Below are 16,273 nucleotides of genomic sequence, written 5' to 3'. Positions count from 1 at the left end.
ATGAAATAATTATATGAATATATCGTTTATCCTCATACTTCTCGAAGAATAAATACTAACATTCAACTAACGATAGGTTATAATAAAATACAAGGTTGAACGTAACATCATCCGTAAATTGCTTCTGAACGGAACGATAATTTCGCAGTGCGCAACACCGTTTATAAACAGTAAACTGTTGTGAAGTGAATGTCCGAGGATTCTATCTGATCAATTACGAAGTACGAATGATAATCTCGCTAATATCATCGCGAATACTTCAGTAAACCATGTATCAGCAGAAATCTCCTCGTGAAAATTAAAATAGCTTCTAACGTGAAATGATACTAACAATATCTCGCTAATACCATCGCGACTACCTTCGTCAACCATGTGTCAGCAAGAATTTTCCCGTGAGAAGTAACACAGCGTGTAATATAAAATGATTTACTCCATTCTAACCTTTCAGGTATAAAACGAAGCACAATTCAGGTTTGTCGTTAAACATGTCATCGAGACAGCCAACGTAAATGAACGTACTTACGAATTTTCGATTCCTAAGATTTTTATTTAGGAACAGCAATTAAAATTATTGACGTTGTAACTGCCAAGCAGTCAAACTAACTCGCACATATATTCTCGTACCAATCAGAGGATCGTATTTATTGAAATTTCAATCAACTTATCGCGAATTAATTGATTTATATGACGGTTTCCCGGAAAGCGTGTTTATATTTTCAATAAATCGTGGGAGAAGATACCGGAAAAGTGGGTCGTATTGACTTATAACCACAGTTCCGGCGTTAATCACTGGCATCGTACGGTTGCATCGTTGGATTTTACTCACCGGCAGAAATGGAGAGTGGCGGCGGCGTGGGCGTTGTCGAAGGTGAAGGGATTCTTCTAGCCGCGCCGGTAATTATAGCCGCTGGACTGTACCGAGGCACCTGCAACACCACAGGAGTTTTCACGGACAGGTCCACTGGTTCCAGCTGCACGGGCGGTCCCGCCGCCTGAAACAAAAAACGCGTGCAACCGTTAATTCATGCACCTACGGCGCAATGTGCACTCCGCCTGAAAACAGAATACATATCCAATTCCGTGTTTTCAAGATTTTTATTTAATACGAATTATTTGTTTCATTTGTTTAATTTCTCAAGAATTAAAAAACAAATTTCGTTTATTTAATAAATATTTGACAGAAATTTATTCCTTTTTTTTCTATATATGGTTCATTCTATTCTTTTATTGATTTTTCTTAGGTGTGGAATTAATCTCTCTTCTAAAAGGTAGAGTAAATTTTTTTTATATGGAACGTTTATATGGCACCTACCATGTGAAAACAGAAAGTTAAATAGTAATTTCATTATTTATTTATTTCATTTGTTTCGTATATTTAGTCATGAGCTTGTACTAAAATAAGGTTATACTTGAATAATTATTTTATTAAAAGTAGAGTGTAATTATGTCGCATTTGAATTGTATAATGTGAATATTTAAAGCTCATAAATGATTTGATGAAGAGCGTAGTTGTTCGTCCGTTTCCTAAAATAATTGAATAAACTTTCGTATAATGGTATATACACAGTCACAGTATAATAGATTTTAAATTGAAGAATTGTGACTGTAATTAATGCAATAAGATGCATATTCGAGAAAGGTTTAATTTTTAGCTCTTAAGTAGAATAATGGTTTTCAGTTTTTCTTCTTAGGATTTTCTTTACACTACTTATGCGCCTCCAGAATGTTCCTCTCCAGAAAGTCTCTTGATGCACTCTCAGCTCGCTATACTTCTCAGCGCACTTCGCTCTCATAACGCACTGGTTGGTCTCAAGAACACACTTATCTGCACACATACACATACTTGGGCTCTCCATCATTCTGAAGCAGACGTATTTTTAGACGCTGCGTTTTTAATAATACCTTAATAAAGTTTCAAAAAAAGCTGTATCAAAATATTGATTAATGGGAAAGCTCTGTCAGTCTTCAGTCGAGTTAAGTCAACATTATTTCATGTTAATAGTTAATTAATCGACAAGTAACATTTCATCAGGCGAACTATTTTTACTACAGAGATTAAACGGTACTTTCTTAAAGGTTCATAGCTTAGAAAAATAAAAAAATCAATTGTTTCCACTAGAATCACTTTAAAACCATAACCCATGTAATAACGTTAAAAAAATCATTAAAACTTTTTGGTTACATTGTTTTCAATATTTAATAGAGAAATATACCTCACATTTAATAAAATACATATAAAACATGAAATGTTTTCGTTTGACCGTTTGATAAAAAATTCTCAATGATCAAAAGGTTTGGATATTCAGTAATTGTTCGTTAATATGCAAAACGTGTCTGGAGACAACGCGAGGCGAATCCAGAGCAACGAGAGTCCGACTCGGGGAGCGCGGGACAAAAATCGAATCCGACTTTGTGTTCGATGTCGCTCTCGCGTGCTGCGCAGCCATAAATCTTCTCAAATGGAGGGAAATACGCAAGTAATTAAACGCGTCAGGCCAACACCGACGATGATCGTATAATTATCCAAGTCGCAAAAACGTAACGAAGACAAATTATCGCCACGAATCCGGCGTCACATGGAATTACGATTTCTTTAAATTACCGTACCCCGTTGAACTCATCTGGTATTCACACTGTATTATACGAGTACATTCTTCAAAGTCAGATGAACTTGTTTCTCGAGAAGGGAAAGATATTATTTACCGGAAACATTTCAATTTGTCAGCTCAGACAGAGCGAAGATAAAATATGAAAAATCGAAATGTTCGTTTTTTACTGTTTTTTAGAGAACCGATCGGGGCGAGTTTCATGAATTTCAATTTATGTAATATGCAGATTCGCCTGCTGTGCCACTGGCGGAGCACATTAATTTCGTTGGACACTGTCTACAAATAAAAGTTCGTTTTTCATTTATTCTTTAAATTGAATACATCGATATGTCAAGTGTTACGAATCTTTTCGAAATCCGTGTCTTCGCTGTAACGTTATGTTGAAACAATTTTTTCGTGATTCGCAGATAATACTCTTGTTGATGATCAATCAAATTGTTCGTTTACAGCCTATGCTTACTGACTTTAAATAAATTATATGAAATTATTTATGAATAACTTCTACGATTAAAAAATATCTTTTAAACAACCTGTCACGTTTGTACATTATCTTCACTACTTTATCAATACTTTATTTGAATATTTCGTTCATTTAATACTGATAGTTTATCCTTATGTCATTCTTATCATCTTATTATCAGTTACTAAATTGTACTATCAGTTTATTCTCAATATCTTATTTATTCTTAGCTTATACTTATAATAAATATCTTCCGAAGCACCGTATCACGCGACAATATTAAAAACGTGATATAAAAAAATATAATTCATTAAATTTAAAAATAAATATTTTCCTATTTATATGCCTACCAAGGTGCACCCAATTCTGTTTTTACACGATTTTCATTTAACACGAATTACATTTTCTTCTTTCACAAGTTTTATTCAACGCAATCACCTAAATTGTAACATGAATTTTCGTACGGTTTATCGTATTATTCTATCAATTTCTCAGGTCTAAAACCAATCCCCATTTTCCTATGGATACAGTACATTTTTTTTACATGGAATGTATCTATCGCGTACAAACAGAATCGAGCGTGTACTATAATATAACCTGTTTCACGTAGTGCATTCTGTATTCTGACATTGATCGTCAGCGATACGATTCGTTAATGAAAAGCGATGTCGTCGCGTGTTCATCGCCGCTTATGAATGTTATCGATCGTCGTACGATCGAAGGAACTGGATAGCATCAACCGTATAGACAAGTGGGCAAACTTGGGTCACTCTGATCTCGTGGGAACTAGTCGTGATTAGTCCACGTCAATAGCAACGCTAGTTATGCTAATTGCGCGAGAGCAGTTCGTCGAACGCTGCCGGAGATAAGCTAGGTACGAAGGTAGTACCTTTGGCTATCGATTTATCGGGCTCACTCCCTCGGAGGGATTTCTGATCGGCCGCGCGATCACTGGATTACGATAGCTCCTTCTGCAACGCGCGAATTCCGTTTCTGGACTGCGCTGCTTATTCCACGGAATCACCAGTCCGCCGCAGATTCTTGTCATCCTTCAAGTAATCATTCTATTGAAAAGGTCGATCTTTCTTCATTTTTCGAAAGTAACATTCGAAGCGGAACTAATCATCGCAAAATTAACTGCGAATAGATAAATAAATCTAAGGAATAGATAAGTACTATAAAATAAACGTAAGAACTAGAATTCTTATGAAATTATTATTATTCTCAGAATCATTGTGGCCGAGCTATCTGTTTCTGAATTCTAGGGAAAAAATTGTAAAATATTGTAGGGTTAATTAAATACTAATGTTACAAACATTAATATCAATAACAATAATGAGTATTTAATCAATAGAAGAACATTTCGCAAAACCTTTCTTTTCACGACAACTCGGTAATAAAAGATATACCAATATTATTCTGAATCACTCATACAGTTTCAGTGTATACAAATTTATGTTAACACGTAAGTTACCGCTAAGCGTTACGCTGCCAGTTTTGGTAATTACCGTGTTTTCTTAAATCTGATATACATATATTTTTCTATAAAATATTTTATAAAAAAACGTAATTAATTAAACAGTTTAAAATGACCTAAAAACAAAAAATTCGGAAAATAATTTTCATTTATAAAAATGATTAGTTTCATTCGATCTCTGTAGGAAGCCGTGACTAACGAATAAAAATGTGAGGATCAGCGATTACGGGGTATCGTTTAGGTATCATTTAGGTAGAGAGGAATCGTGCCGGTACAGGATTTACAAAACAGTCGGACGGAAGATCAGATTTACAGCGGCGCTGGTTCGACCACTAAGAGCGATTGTTTCCAGGTAATGTCTTGACGAAACGTGGGAATGCTCGAGCATATATCGACAATGAAAAGCTGCCCCTTCGCCCGCAACCACTGTCCTCCGCTGCCTTTCATAGAGTCAAACGAACGGTATCGTGTCGTGAAACACGATACACGACTAATAACGTAACGTTCGTACCTACGAAAGTACTCATGTGTGTACGGGATAACTCTATGAAACTGTAACCTACGAGTTAACAAATCGAACGACAACGGGAACTCACACGTCCTTCCACTTAGAAGTTTAGTCATATTAGACAGGCAACAAGAATGTTCTTATCCGGGAAGCATGATTTTTAGAAAAATATCTCTTTCAACCCCTTCGACCTAACGAGCGTGTACAGAACTTTAATAATTTATTGTTTGGTTTTCGAATTTTTAACTTGAAATTTTTGTCTTTATATGAACCTCGTGTACGGTGCATGTGGTTCTCGCTGTGAATGAAAATATTATTGTATGGTTTTAATATTCTGTGCAGTAATTTTATTATTTTGTTTGTTTCTAACATCTTTATTATTTTATTATTTCTTAACTGCTAATAATATCGAGGATCGTAACAAATTTCTAATAAAGTTTATTTGCATTCAATAACATGGTCCAAGATAAATAATTTATACCACTGTTCGCCATTAGCTAAAGATGAATTTCTGAATCGAATAACTTCATTCACTCGCAAATTTCAATTCATACGTCATGGTAGTTTCTACTATTGCGGTTGAATAATAATTCGTAATCATGACTCGTATTGCGCGGCGAACGGAATTGCGAAACCAGGCGGTGTGGTCCGTTTCCAAAAAAGTGACGCTCGTCACGCGAGACACACCCGTGTCAGCGTTCTCGTTTTCAGGAAACACGTCGTTACGCGTATTTGTTATTCATGAACGACGACAGGCTTCTAACTGCGTCGGCCATAGGTTCGGTCGCAACAATGAAACAATAATGTCATGCGCGTCACGATGCACCCCAGGACACAGATATTCTTCGCAATATCCCACGATTGTAATTACAGAACGAAAGAATCTATAATTGAGTATCGTCCATGAATCATTTGAAATTTTCCTGTCACAAAAATATTTGTTTTATATTTCTGTTTCGTTAACCCTCCGTATAAATCACACTTTGGACTTATCTAGCGCTAGGCTCCTCTTTATCACTGAAGTAACAGTATCAATACACTTGAAAATAATTTTTATAGGCAAAATAAAAGGATATAGATATCGTTTTATGTATGGAACGCGTATAAGTAGAATATATATACATGTTATAATATTGGAGACATGAACATAAATATACTTAAACGTATATATATACACACAGGGTATTTAAATTTGTTCGTCACGAGTTCTAAAACTTCATCTAAGGGATAAGCACTGTCATCGACGTATCGATATACCTAACAGAATATAAATTAATGTCAGTTGACTGTTATTTTATTATGAAAATTGACAATTACCCTTTCGAAGATCCCTTAAACCTTTAGATTCTGAATCATACGAGTCTCATGTTTCGTTGCTGCGTTTATTCCAGGTACTCCGATGCTGTTCGAATAACGCGCATAACGCGCATAACGCTGGGCATAAACATTTTCCAGAGTTATTACCCCACTGTATTCAATTTCCCAATTTATTTCAACGGATTTCAGTGTACCGTTTCTCTTGAAATCATCGGTTAATTGAATCAGGAGCAACGGTACGCGTACGATAAGTAATTCCAAGTTAATAAGCCTGAACAAGGATTCCTTTAAGATGGTTTCTCAGTAAAGATCGTTTCCAACGATTTGTCTCGCGGAAACCCGCGATACCGCGGCGACCTCCTTTAAAAAGGAACGAAACGAACGACGACGGGCTCGGAACCACCTCTACTCAGGATGAAATCAAACGACGTATTAAATCCGTGATGACTAATGAAAGACCGGGTAAACTGTTCTTAATGATGCCGGTACTCCCGGGATATATAAGGAACATGCGTACGCCCGTATATGCCGTGTATTATACCTACATATGTTCCCACAGTAGCGACTGGTAATGAGAATATAACGGTCATCAATCATTCGTCAGGTAATCCACGACCGAACGGCTCCCAGCGGAATTAATTTAATTACTACAAATGCTCCAGGAGAAAAATTGGCCGGCGATCGGTACATTGTCAGCCGTGTCCGTGCCGGTGACGTTACAGTAATCTATGCAGGAATCGGACGTTTGTCGAGGTCGGCGTCTAGACGAAAATCCTAGGTACAGTTTCATCGCTCATCGAACTGTGTGGATGAAGGATTAGTGCAAGTAAGAAGATGTCGCTCAGTGGTGATGGTTAAATGGCATTCGACGATCGAATAAAAATTTACTGAAATAATTGCTTATTCGTTATTTGAAGTATTTTTATTGATTTGTTTCGTATTTGTATCGGTATTGTGAGTTTTCTTGGGTATTAGAATAAGTACTACTTCAAGATTGTTTGCCAAGGTATCTGAAGAAATGATTGAAACAGATAATAATGAATTATTTGAATAAGACAATGTAAAAATTAAGTTGAACTATTTGAATTAGTAAATAGAAGAATTTGCTGATTTTTACTGCTCGACTTGTTCAGGCTTTCTTTGTCGGAACAATTTGAACGATGCGGATCCCTGATCGAGATTTTAGAAGGTACAGGAAGAAGAATAAAATACGTGCACTATGTCGTCGTAACAGACGATTAGTTGGCTTAAACGTAATTAAGGAAATTTAATATAGATAATGACCTATAATGAATCTAATAATACGTTAGCGACGGATGATCGATAACTTTTAATGAGCCGTCGGCATAGGAAATTGATACTAGGCTCTTTCAATTGTCAGTCGCGTAATGGAAAAAAATGGGAAAAAATGGAGGGAAGCGGTGAATAGTCTTCGGGCTGGCTGCTGATCGCCAGTTCGTTTGGTAATTAAGTATTGCATAACGAGGAGAAACCGTGTACACCTTCTGAAGGTTCTAGCTAGTTAACGTTTCAAAATTGAAATTCGGGTGTAGACTGTCTAGATCATTATATTAACTCAGATATACATATCTTTGATGAATTTTGTATAAATATAAAGCTTTTGGTCACTTTCATTCGTTTCGATAAGAATTTCAATCAAGAGTAAAGAAAAATATTAAAAGCAGTTTCCAGGCGTATTCCTTTTACGTTGCAATATTATTCTATTATTATTGTGTGTGTTATTGTTAAAAAATATCTTAAATGTACATTTGTTATACAAAGTTTACAAATATTTAATTTTCCAAATTACTATAGCCACTTCACTCAACTCAGTCCTTTCCTTTCAATTATATATTTCCATTAGAAACATTTAACATTAATTTAATTCCACCAGTTTGTACAATTATTTCAATTTAATACCTTAAATAACATTTAAAACGTTCGCTCTCCGAATTCATTTTATTTAAACGGGCATGCTAACAATTTCCAAAACAGTGCACAAGAACTAAAAGGAAATCGTTTCATTTGCCTGAAATATATAAAATCCGTTACTTAAATAACATTTGAAACCATTCACCCTAAATTTCAATTTTACGTAAATTAGGTTTAAATGCGTGCAAAAGTCTCAGTCCCCTATTCTGTCCGTTTCTTTGCATTTAAAATTACGTTTCGGCATAAGTGTCGCTGGGAACCTTTGACATTTGGATTCCGTGCATACTCCGGCTCCTCCCGCATTTTTATCGCGGCGAGATTAGAATCACGGCTGCGAGGGAAAAACGATATGTTCCAAAGCGAAACGTTTCGAAAGAATTCTCCGAAATGCGGACATCTTCCACGGGGTCGAAAGTGCGATGAATAAATTAGTAGGAAAGTCCCGCTCTTCCCGGGGATCGGGGGAGAACATGCGCGCAACGGCCGGCTGATGGCCTCTGTCTTTGGAATTATCGGCGAGATCTACCGTGGCCGAAGTAACTGCAAGTTATTACGAAGATAGGCCCATTATATATTATACACGGTTTCTTTTTATTACGATCACCTTGGCGTACGCGCAAGCTCGATGCGCGCGGGCTTAGGTTAACCGCCGATGTAGACATTACCAGGGATAGGGTGTTTATAGACCAATTTTTGAAATAGCGAATTATTAAGTGCAGTAACAAGTTCTTTTCGAGGAGCTTCAACTGACTGGATCAATTTACTTCATCACAGTCTTCAAATATCAGTCGCAATGGCATTCATAGGCTCTCCGGACAGTGATAACGTATCATAAGTAGCAATACCGATTACTTTAATCACTGTTTTAAATAAAACTCTGATTTTACTGAAAAATCAAAGATTTTTTAGTATCTACACCTAATTTATCGACGATGAAACGTGATCGAAGTCCAATCTTGAAAATTACACTTTTTCTGTTCGTTCGGTGTCTTCTCGGAGTATCGTTACTAAATTGATACTATTCAGAATTGCATAAGAAATAGTTTCTTTTGGTATCATCAACATGCAATGATATAATTTTTGATTGATATAATTTTGTATCTCGATTGACTACGATAAATGTCAATAAGGTAACTGTCATAGTATACCGGGAAATTACAGGTTTTAGACGTTTCGTTAATTCCAGACAAGTCGAAGAAGTGAATAAATTGAAGCTTTGCGGGACTGTATTAGAATTTAGTGAAATGTGTTATTATCATACTCATGAAACTATTAACAGTCAATATCCATTAATATGGAGCCACTGACGTCAAGTTCGAGAAACTTCAGTTAGCTTTGAAGTGAAGGAACATTAAACTTTTGATAACAAACTCATGGAACTTCAAAAAATTTATATCAAGATCGGTGAAATCTACACAAAAATTATTGGGATTTTCGAGCTTGACGAGATCTTGAGAAAATCTGTTGAAAATCGGAATCAGATGAAAAAGGATAAACAAACAACAAAGAATTTTAGACATTCTAAAGGTCCAAGTAGTTTTTACTTAGGTTCAATGTATGCAACACTGATTATTCGAGGTTTCATGAGTGTAATATTACTGCATCTGGAGTTAGGTGTTAATGATTTGAACTTTCTCACGTCTAATGTTGACTGTTTGACGTACATTCGATCTAATGCAAACAGTTTGAGGTTTCTCACGTTTAATGTCGACTACACGAGGTTTCTTAATATTCAGAATTTATAGACATTAATAATCTATTTTCACGTACTGCGGCAATTTCTCCGTAAAACATTACAATTTCAGTATTTCCTCGATCAATCTCCATTAATCGAGCATCCTTTATAATAAGGTCTGGATATCCAATACAAACTATGTAAGATTTTACCAAAAGTAAAACACTGTTTCCAAAGGTATAAATCTACCTGCTCAGTTTTCCATCGTTCACTTATTTCTCAGCCATAACCAATATCCATTATTTATTGTTAGTAATAAATGACATATATAACGATATCATTTCCTTATAATATTAATCAAGAATGAAAGGTAGGTCAATTTAACATGTGCAAATGGCGCCATAAACAAAGAACAAACGTAAGAACGATGACTAAATTCCGAATTTTATAAACTCACAACAATCTTAAGTATCTAGGAATAGAATAAAGAGATGTTCATGAGAACTTAAAAACGGTGCTATCTTATTTTCAAAGTACCTTAGTAAATTAATTAAAAGCTACTAAAATTTTAGAAAGCAGGAATCACTTTCTGCTCAACTCCAGTGTTTTCCAAGCTGTTCTAAGAAATTTAAATTTTAAATTATTCCCGTTTAATGATTACCGTATTATCATTATCCTTTGAAGCAATTCGCATTGATAACTAGAGATGTGTGAAAACTCGAAAATATCGGAAACCCGATGTCGGGTCAGGTATTCGGAAGTATCATATTTATGTAACCATTAATTAATTTGTTCTCCATATTCTACCCTTGAATGATTTCTAAAATTTCAGGAAGTCGACCCGATCCCGAAGGAACATACCCGACCCGTTAGTCTCGAGTTCCCGCACACCTCTAGTGGGTACACGAATGTGCTCCGCGAAGATAATAAAACATCGTTTATTATGCGTCGCCGGGGAAAGATGGCGGGTCGGGTTGCGTAAAACGGATACGTCCACCGACTTCTTTTTACCGCGACGAGCAAAGGTGATCCCGGCACGTACGTGTCTGAACGGCGGAACTGTCTTCATTAACGTTCAACCGGCGTGGAGCGGTGGCGAACAGCCGCGGATAAATCAGTTCGGGCCGCCGCTGTAAGTCGTCCGGGGCTAATCGAGGCTGACCAAATTAACCGGCGGCGCATGGTGCACGGACCCTCGGAACGCGGCATTATCCTTATTTACCGGCCGTTCTCCCTGCTTCTTTGCATCGGGCCCTTTCACGTGCTCGCCGGACGGGCCTACCTCCTCTCGATACAGATTTATAGGTTCCCATTGAAAATGAAATTCGCGGCCTCGTTTGTATTACGCAAATTATTCGCCGCGCGCATGCGAACAAATTGTGCGCGGTGTTGTTGCGCCTTGTTGAACCGGGTGAATCCCGAGGTTGGGCTTTAACCCTTTGCACTCGTATATCATTGCTGGAGATGACAATACAAATTTTTTATAGAACGTTGGACATCATGTTAAAAGGTTATAAAAATTACATCTTATTGTAATAATGATAAATGAAAAGAATAAAAAAGGTTAAATTCTATCGCTGTAAATTACTTTAATACATTTCCTTAAAAATAGAGAAGCGCGCGAGTTGGTGGGAAGGTGGAATTATGAATTCATCGTGTACGATGATCGTGGAGAAACAATGATTATTAACTCTATTATTATCTTGTATTGTCCTCGGTAGTTCATAACAGGGATATTTTGTTTTATGATATGGAACGCGTTATTATTGGACTAACCTTAACCCCTTGTCCTATAACATCGTATCAGACTCGTGATGGAAACTATCAACCGAATTCGATAAATTTAAATGTTATTTACTCAGGTTTTATATGAATGAAATATTACTTGTCTATTATTAATCTTTAACTTTTAAAATAAACGTAGACACGGAATAAGCATCGAATTTTTGTCTTCGACAAATTATTTACAATAGAGTAACTTTACCGAGCACAATTTTAAAAGAAATCGTACAACTAGGAGTTAAATAATTGCGCGTACTTTTGAGTATGTTTATTCTGTTGAAGGTTAAACTGTTTTCTTGAACTTGCCATTTCTGGACATGTACTGTATTAAATGTTCTACTTATTTTTGTAATACATAGAATACATTAAATATTAAAATATTAATGTTAACCATTTACAGTTTAAAAATACTCTTAATATTTAGCAAAAAATTTTGTTCTATAACGTAGAGAACATTATTATTACATTAATTTATATTAAAGGCTAAATTAGTTTCGTTAAATTCATCGTTGAAAACGCAAAACACTTGCCTTTATTAACTTAATTCGTTAGAAAACCAAGGATAATGAAGAAGAAAAACGATTATCACTTCCGCATTCAGTGCACAAAAAGTCAATAAGAAACACTTACTCGATAATAAAATTGAAAATGCATGTCCCACGGTGTAATACCACGGTTTTTCATTTCGCGGGCACACCGTTAAGTACCATTTACCAACAAACATTACATTCGATCGGTAACTTTATTAACCAGTTCTCGGACCCCGAAAGAAACTCCTAAGGCCCGGTTGGATGCCGATGGTATCGAATTCCCGAGAAGCGGTCCGGACGGCCAGTATTTCGATGACGCGGGAGCAAATTAGGGGCAACGGTTCCGCGAACCCGGCCCGTACGTCTTCGCGCGGATCGTTACGGCGCGCGGGACGGGCCTTTTTACGAAACTGTCAATCGCGATCGAACGCGGAACCACCGCGGACGGCTCAATTCGAGCACAGGGAATGTTTATGACGTCGGTCGTTCGTCTCCTTATTCGGATAGGACGAATGCTCGTTAAACCGCGCACACAGGCGAAAATAAAAGCTTGCCTCTGCCCAGCCACTCTCCCGTTCGAAATGGCAACGCTAATTCGAACTGACTCGATTAACCGATCGTCTCTTGGCTACTGTTCACGAAATCATTTCCACTCGCGAGCTGAAATCTTTTTCTCGCCTTTCTCTTAGCGATTAATCGTTGCAACCCCTTCGTTTCGACATCGACACCGAATCCATCGTATGTATGAAGTTCCGTTTTTACATCAATTCGTGGTATACATGTTGAATAAAAATTATGTTATTCCAACACTTTAACATCCTCTAGAATAATTTTCAACATTTCTTATTATTTAAAAATAAAATTATATAATATGCAGGTGGTTGAGTGACAAATGGATAGTTAACTAATAAATTGTCTATTTTCTATAAGTGACAAACAATACCTAGAAAATAAATATAAAGCTAAAAGAAAAGAACTTTTCTTGAAAAGAAATTTGATTTTGATTCGTCGAGTCGGAGGGATTGAAATGTTCCCGATTTTCCTTTATTTTTGCTTTTTGTGCTGCGACGTCTGCGTATCCAGGCTGCACAGACACAACCGTTTTCAACGTCAATCGAATTCAATTAACGGAGGTCGTGGAACTCTCCGACGGTGGTCGTTGCTCGCGGGCCGCGATCGAACGCAGACACCGCGGACGGAACCGCGAGTTATCATGCCGCGCGTACGCGAAAATCGATCTGGCGCGAGGCTACCGCCACGCAGAAACTTTCATCCTCCGACGGCGACGTGACGTTACATAATGGAACGTGTATATTCTTTCGCGCGGAGGTAAGGTAGCTTTCTACCTTTCACCGGACGTTCTTAATAAATTACTCATTCGCGGGAATGATGAGCTCATCGGAATGATTCCCTTGTCCCTTCTCGCTGCGATTATAATCTGACGATACCCGTTACGGTGGGAAGACGTCTAATGCAACTTTTAGCGAGAATAGTTGAGAAAATGAGATTCGCGATTCTGATGTAGGTTCTGTGATACTTTTAATGTCAAAGTAAACTTTAATAACGTGTAATATGTACGAAATGTTACTCTTACAATAAGATTGCTTTTGTGAATTGATATTTATAAAACCTACATATTTGTGGTTCATAGGATTGTTTTGAATCTTGTGGAAAATCCTTCTATGTAACACGGAGCCAAACTATACGAGTTTGAACAATATGTCCTGAATAAACACGTAGACATAAAACACAAATTTACAATATATATGCATATATTTACAATATATATGCATATGTTTCGATGACGATCTTTTCAGTTGCAATATTCTATTATATCCAACAAATCTCCTTATCAATTTATTAAAAAATTGAATCTAGAAGGAGTCATTGAGTTCCTAAATATAACTCTGTAACTTGTGATTGTAAATGACAATAACTATACCATTAATTTAATTTCCTTTCTCTGAAGTATATAATTATGGCAGTTACAGATACGTAACGTTGACAGCGAATATGTTAAAACCAAATATTCTCTTTGTCCATAATTTTATTTCTGTTCGAAACGACAATATCTGATCTGGCACGTGGTCTCCGAAAAAGCGCCCTGCCAAGCTAAACGCAGTTCACGTCCCGTGGAACGAAAAGACCCAACCATGAGCCATGTCGGTCGATGACAAAAGAAAAAGAAGCCACCAGAGAAGAGTAGACTAAGAAGGAGAAGAAGAAGAAGAAGCAGAAAAAGAGTAGCGGGATAAAAAATCCCGTGCACGTTTCGCGATACGAGACACGCCTCGTGACATCATCGCTGCTTGATCTCGGGTCCCACGAGGACTGAGTAGACGGTGAAACGTCGCTGGAAAGAGAAAAAGAGAGGTCCGCGAGGCTGCGGGTTAAAACGGGATAGAACGAGGGCAGAGACGAACGGGCTCGAAGCGCATCGCGGCTCGACAAGAATTCGAGCCGATGTTACAGCTGATGCGAATTAAGTTGCATCGGATTTATCATGCAACGCCGTGCCGCTCCCTGTTGTCCCCTCGATGCTCGCCACCCTCCCTCACCCTCTTTGCAGCAAGAATTTACTATTCAATGTTACGTTGTTCCCCGATGCGTCTCCTTTCACCGGAATGCACCGGCTTATCGCGCTCCTCGTAAAGATGTCATTGATTATACGGACCGTCCGCGCGCTGAGATATTACGCCTAGTGTGAATATACCGTGCAATAAAGAAGCCTGCGACGACCGAGTGTGCGTGTGGGTGCTAGCTGATGTATATGCAACCGGATAGTCGTGATTTAGAAGAGTTGCTGCTGGAGAAGGATGCATTGGGGATGGTTTGAGTTAGAATACGGAGCTAATTGTGACTGTTCTCTTGGTGAAGAGGGGTGATGCTACAGCGATTTGTTGAAAGGGTGACTATTAGTTTGTTAGTTGTTTGGTTCTTAGTGATATTAATTATATATGCTATATAATAATGATAAAAAACTTCGACAAAATTTGTAAATTCATTTTTGTAGATTCCATTTGCAGATTTATCAGACGCAAGGAGCTGCAATGTCTAATTACAACGATTGTTGGCAGAGAATCTTGAAGCTAGTGGTATTTGTTAAAGTATTAACCGCCATGTTAGTTGCACAGCTTTCAATTGGTATTTCATCAAACAAATAGTTGTAATTTTTCATGATTTTTACAGACTTACTAATCGACCATCTTTCGCCACTTTCCGATTGCTATCGGTCATCTATCATCAGAGGCAGAATGCCACGGATTCACAGGACATTTATTCAAACACGATCAAACTAATCAGCGCATCGAGTCCCACGCTGCAGCCGCTGACAAACTAATAAGACTTTCACGGCGTTAAGCAATCGCAAAGACAATCGTTAGAGGCGCTTCGTTAGAAAATATCGATCACCGTCGCCGAGTGCGTGACCCGACGCGATGCGTCACTGCCTAACAGCGCCGAATCCTTGACAGTACACACGGGTAATTATCGTTGCGGCTGTCGTGAAGGCACCGGTCATCATCGTGAATGATTTCTAGGTGGATAGAGGAACGCGGGAGAGGGGCGCGCGCATCGAGAGAAAGACGCTGCTGCTTTGAAAGAGCGGACCATAGAGCACGAGTTTCGCCATCCCGGTTCTGCCATTCGTCTGCCCGCTTAAAGATGTCATTGATTAAGCGAGCAGGAAGCGCGGGACGGAATATACTTGTGCATGAGTTTCTCACCCACACGGGGAACCGTCGCGACGCGACGCGACGTCCTTCGTGCGAGCAACGCGCATTATGGTGCGTTTAGATCAGTATTTCACGTACTGTGTGTTGTTCAGAAGATGAATCCGGAACGGCGCAAGACCAACAGGGATCTCTAGCTACGTGTTTTATCGATGGTTTTGATTGATTGCGTGTGACCGTATTGATGAATAACAAATTAGTATCGAAAATGAGATGAGAAAAGATGAAAACTGATCAATTAAACCCATATGC

General features: G+C 37.8%; 1 protein-coding gene across 2 annotated transcripts in view; it reads right to left on the bottom strand.

The window, feature by feature from the left end:
- The window catches only part of LOC116424836 (uncharacterized), a 581,479-nt gene that overhangs the window by 316,732 nt on the left and 248,474 nt on the right, over nucleotides 1-16,273 (bottom strand). For both annotated transcript variants that reach the window (XM_031971785.2, XM_031971784.2), the window contains one exon: nucleotides 827-992. In XM_031971785.2, the coding sequence (XP_031827645.1) occupies nucleotides 827-992 (166 nt within the window). The remainder of the gene's footprint in view (nucleotides 1-826; nucleotides 993-16,273) is intronic.

The sequence above is a fragment of the Nomia melanderi genome, chromosome 5 (genome assembly GCF_051020985.1).
Source record: "Nomia melanderi isolate GNS246 chromosome 5, iyNomMela1, whole genome shotgun sequence".
In the NCBI taxonomy this organism is placed as follows: domain Eukaryota; kingdom Metazoa; phylum Arthropoda; class Insecta; order Hymenoptera; family Halictidae; genus Nomia; species Nomia melanderi.
This window is presented reverse-complemented; position numbering and strand designations above follow the sequence as displayed.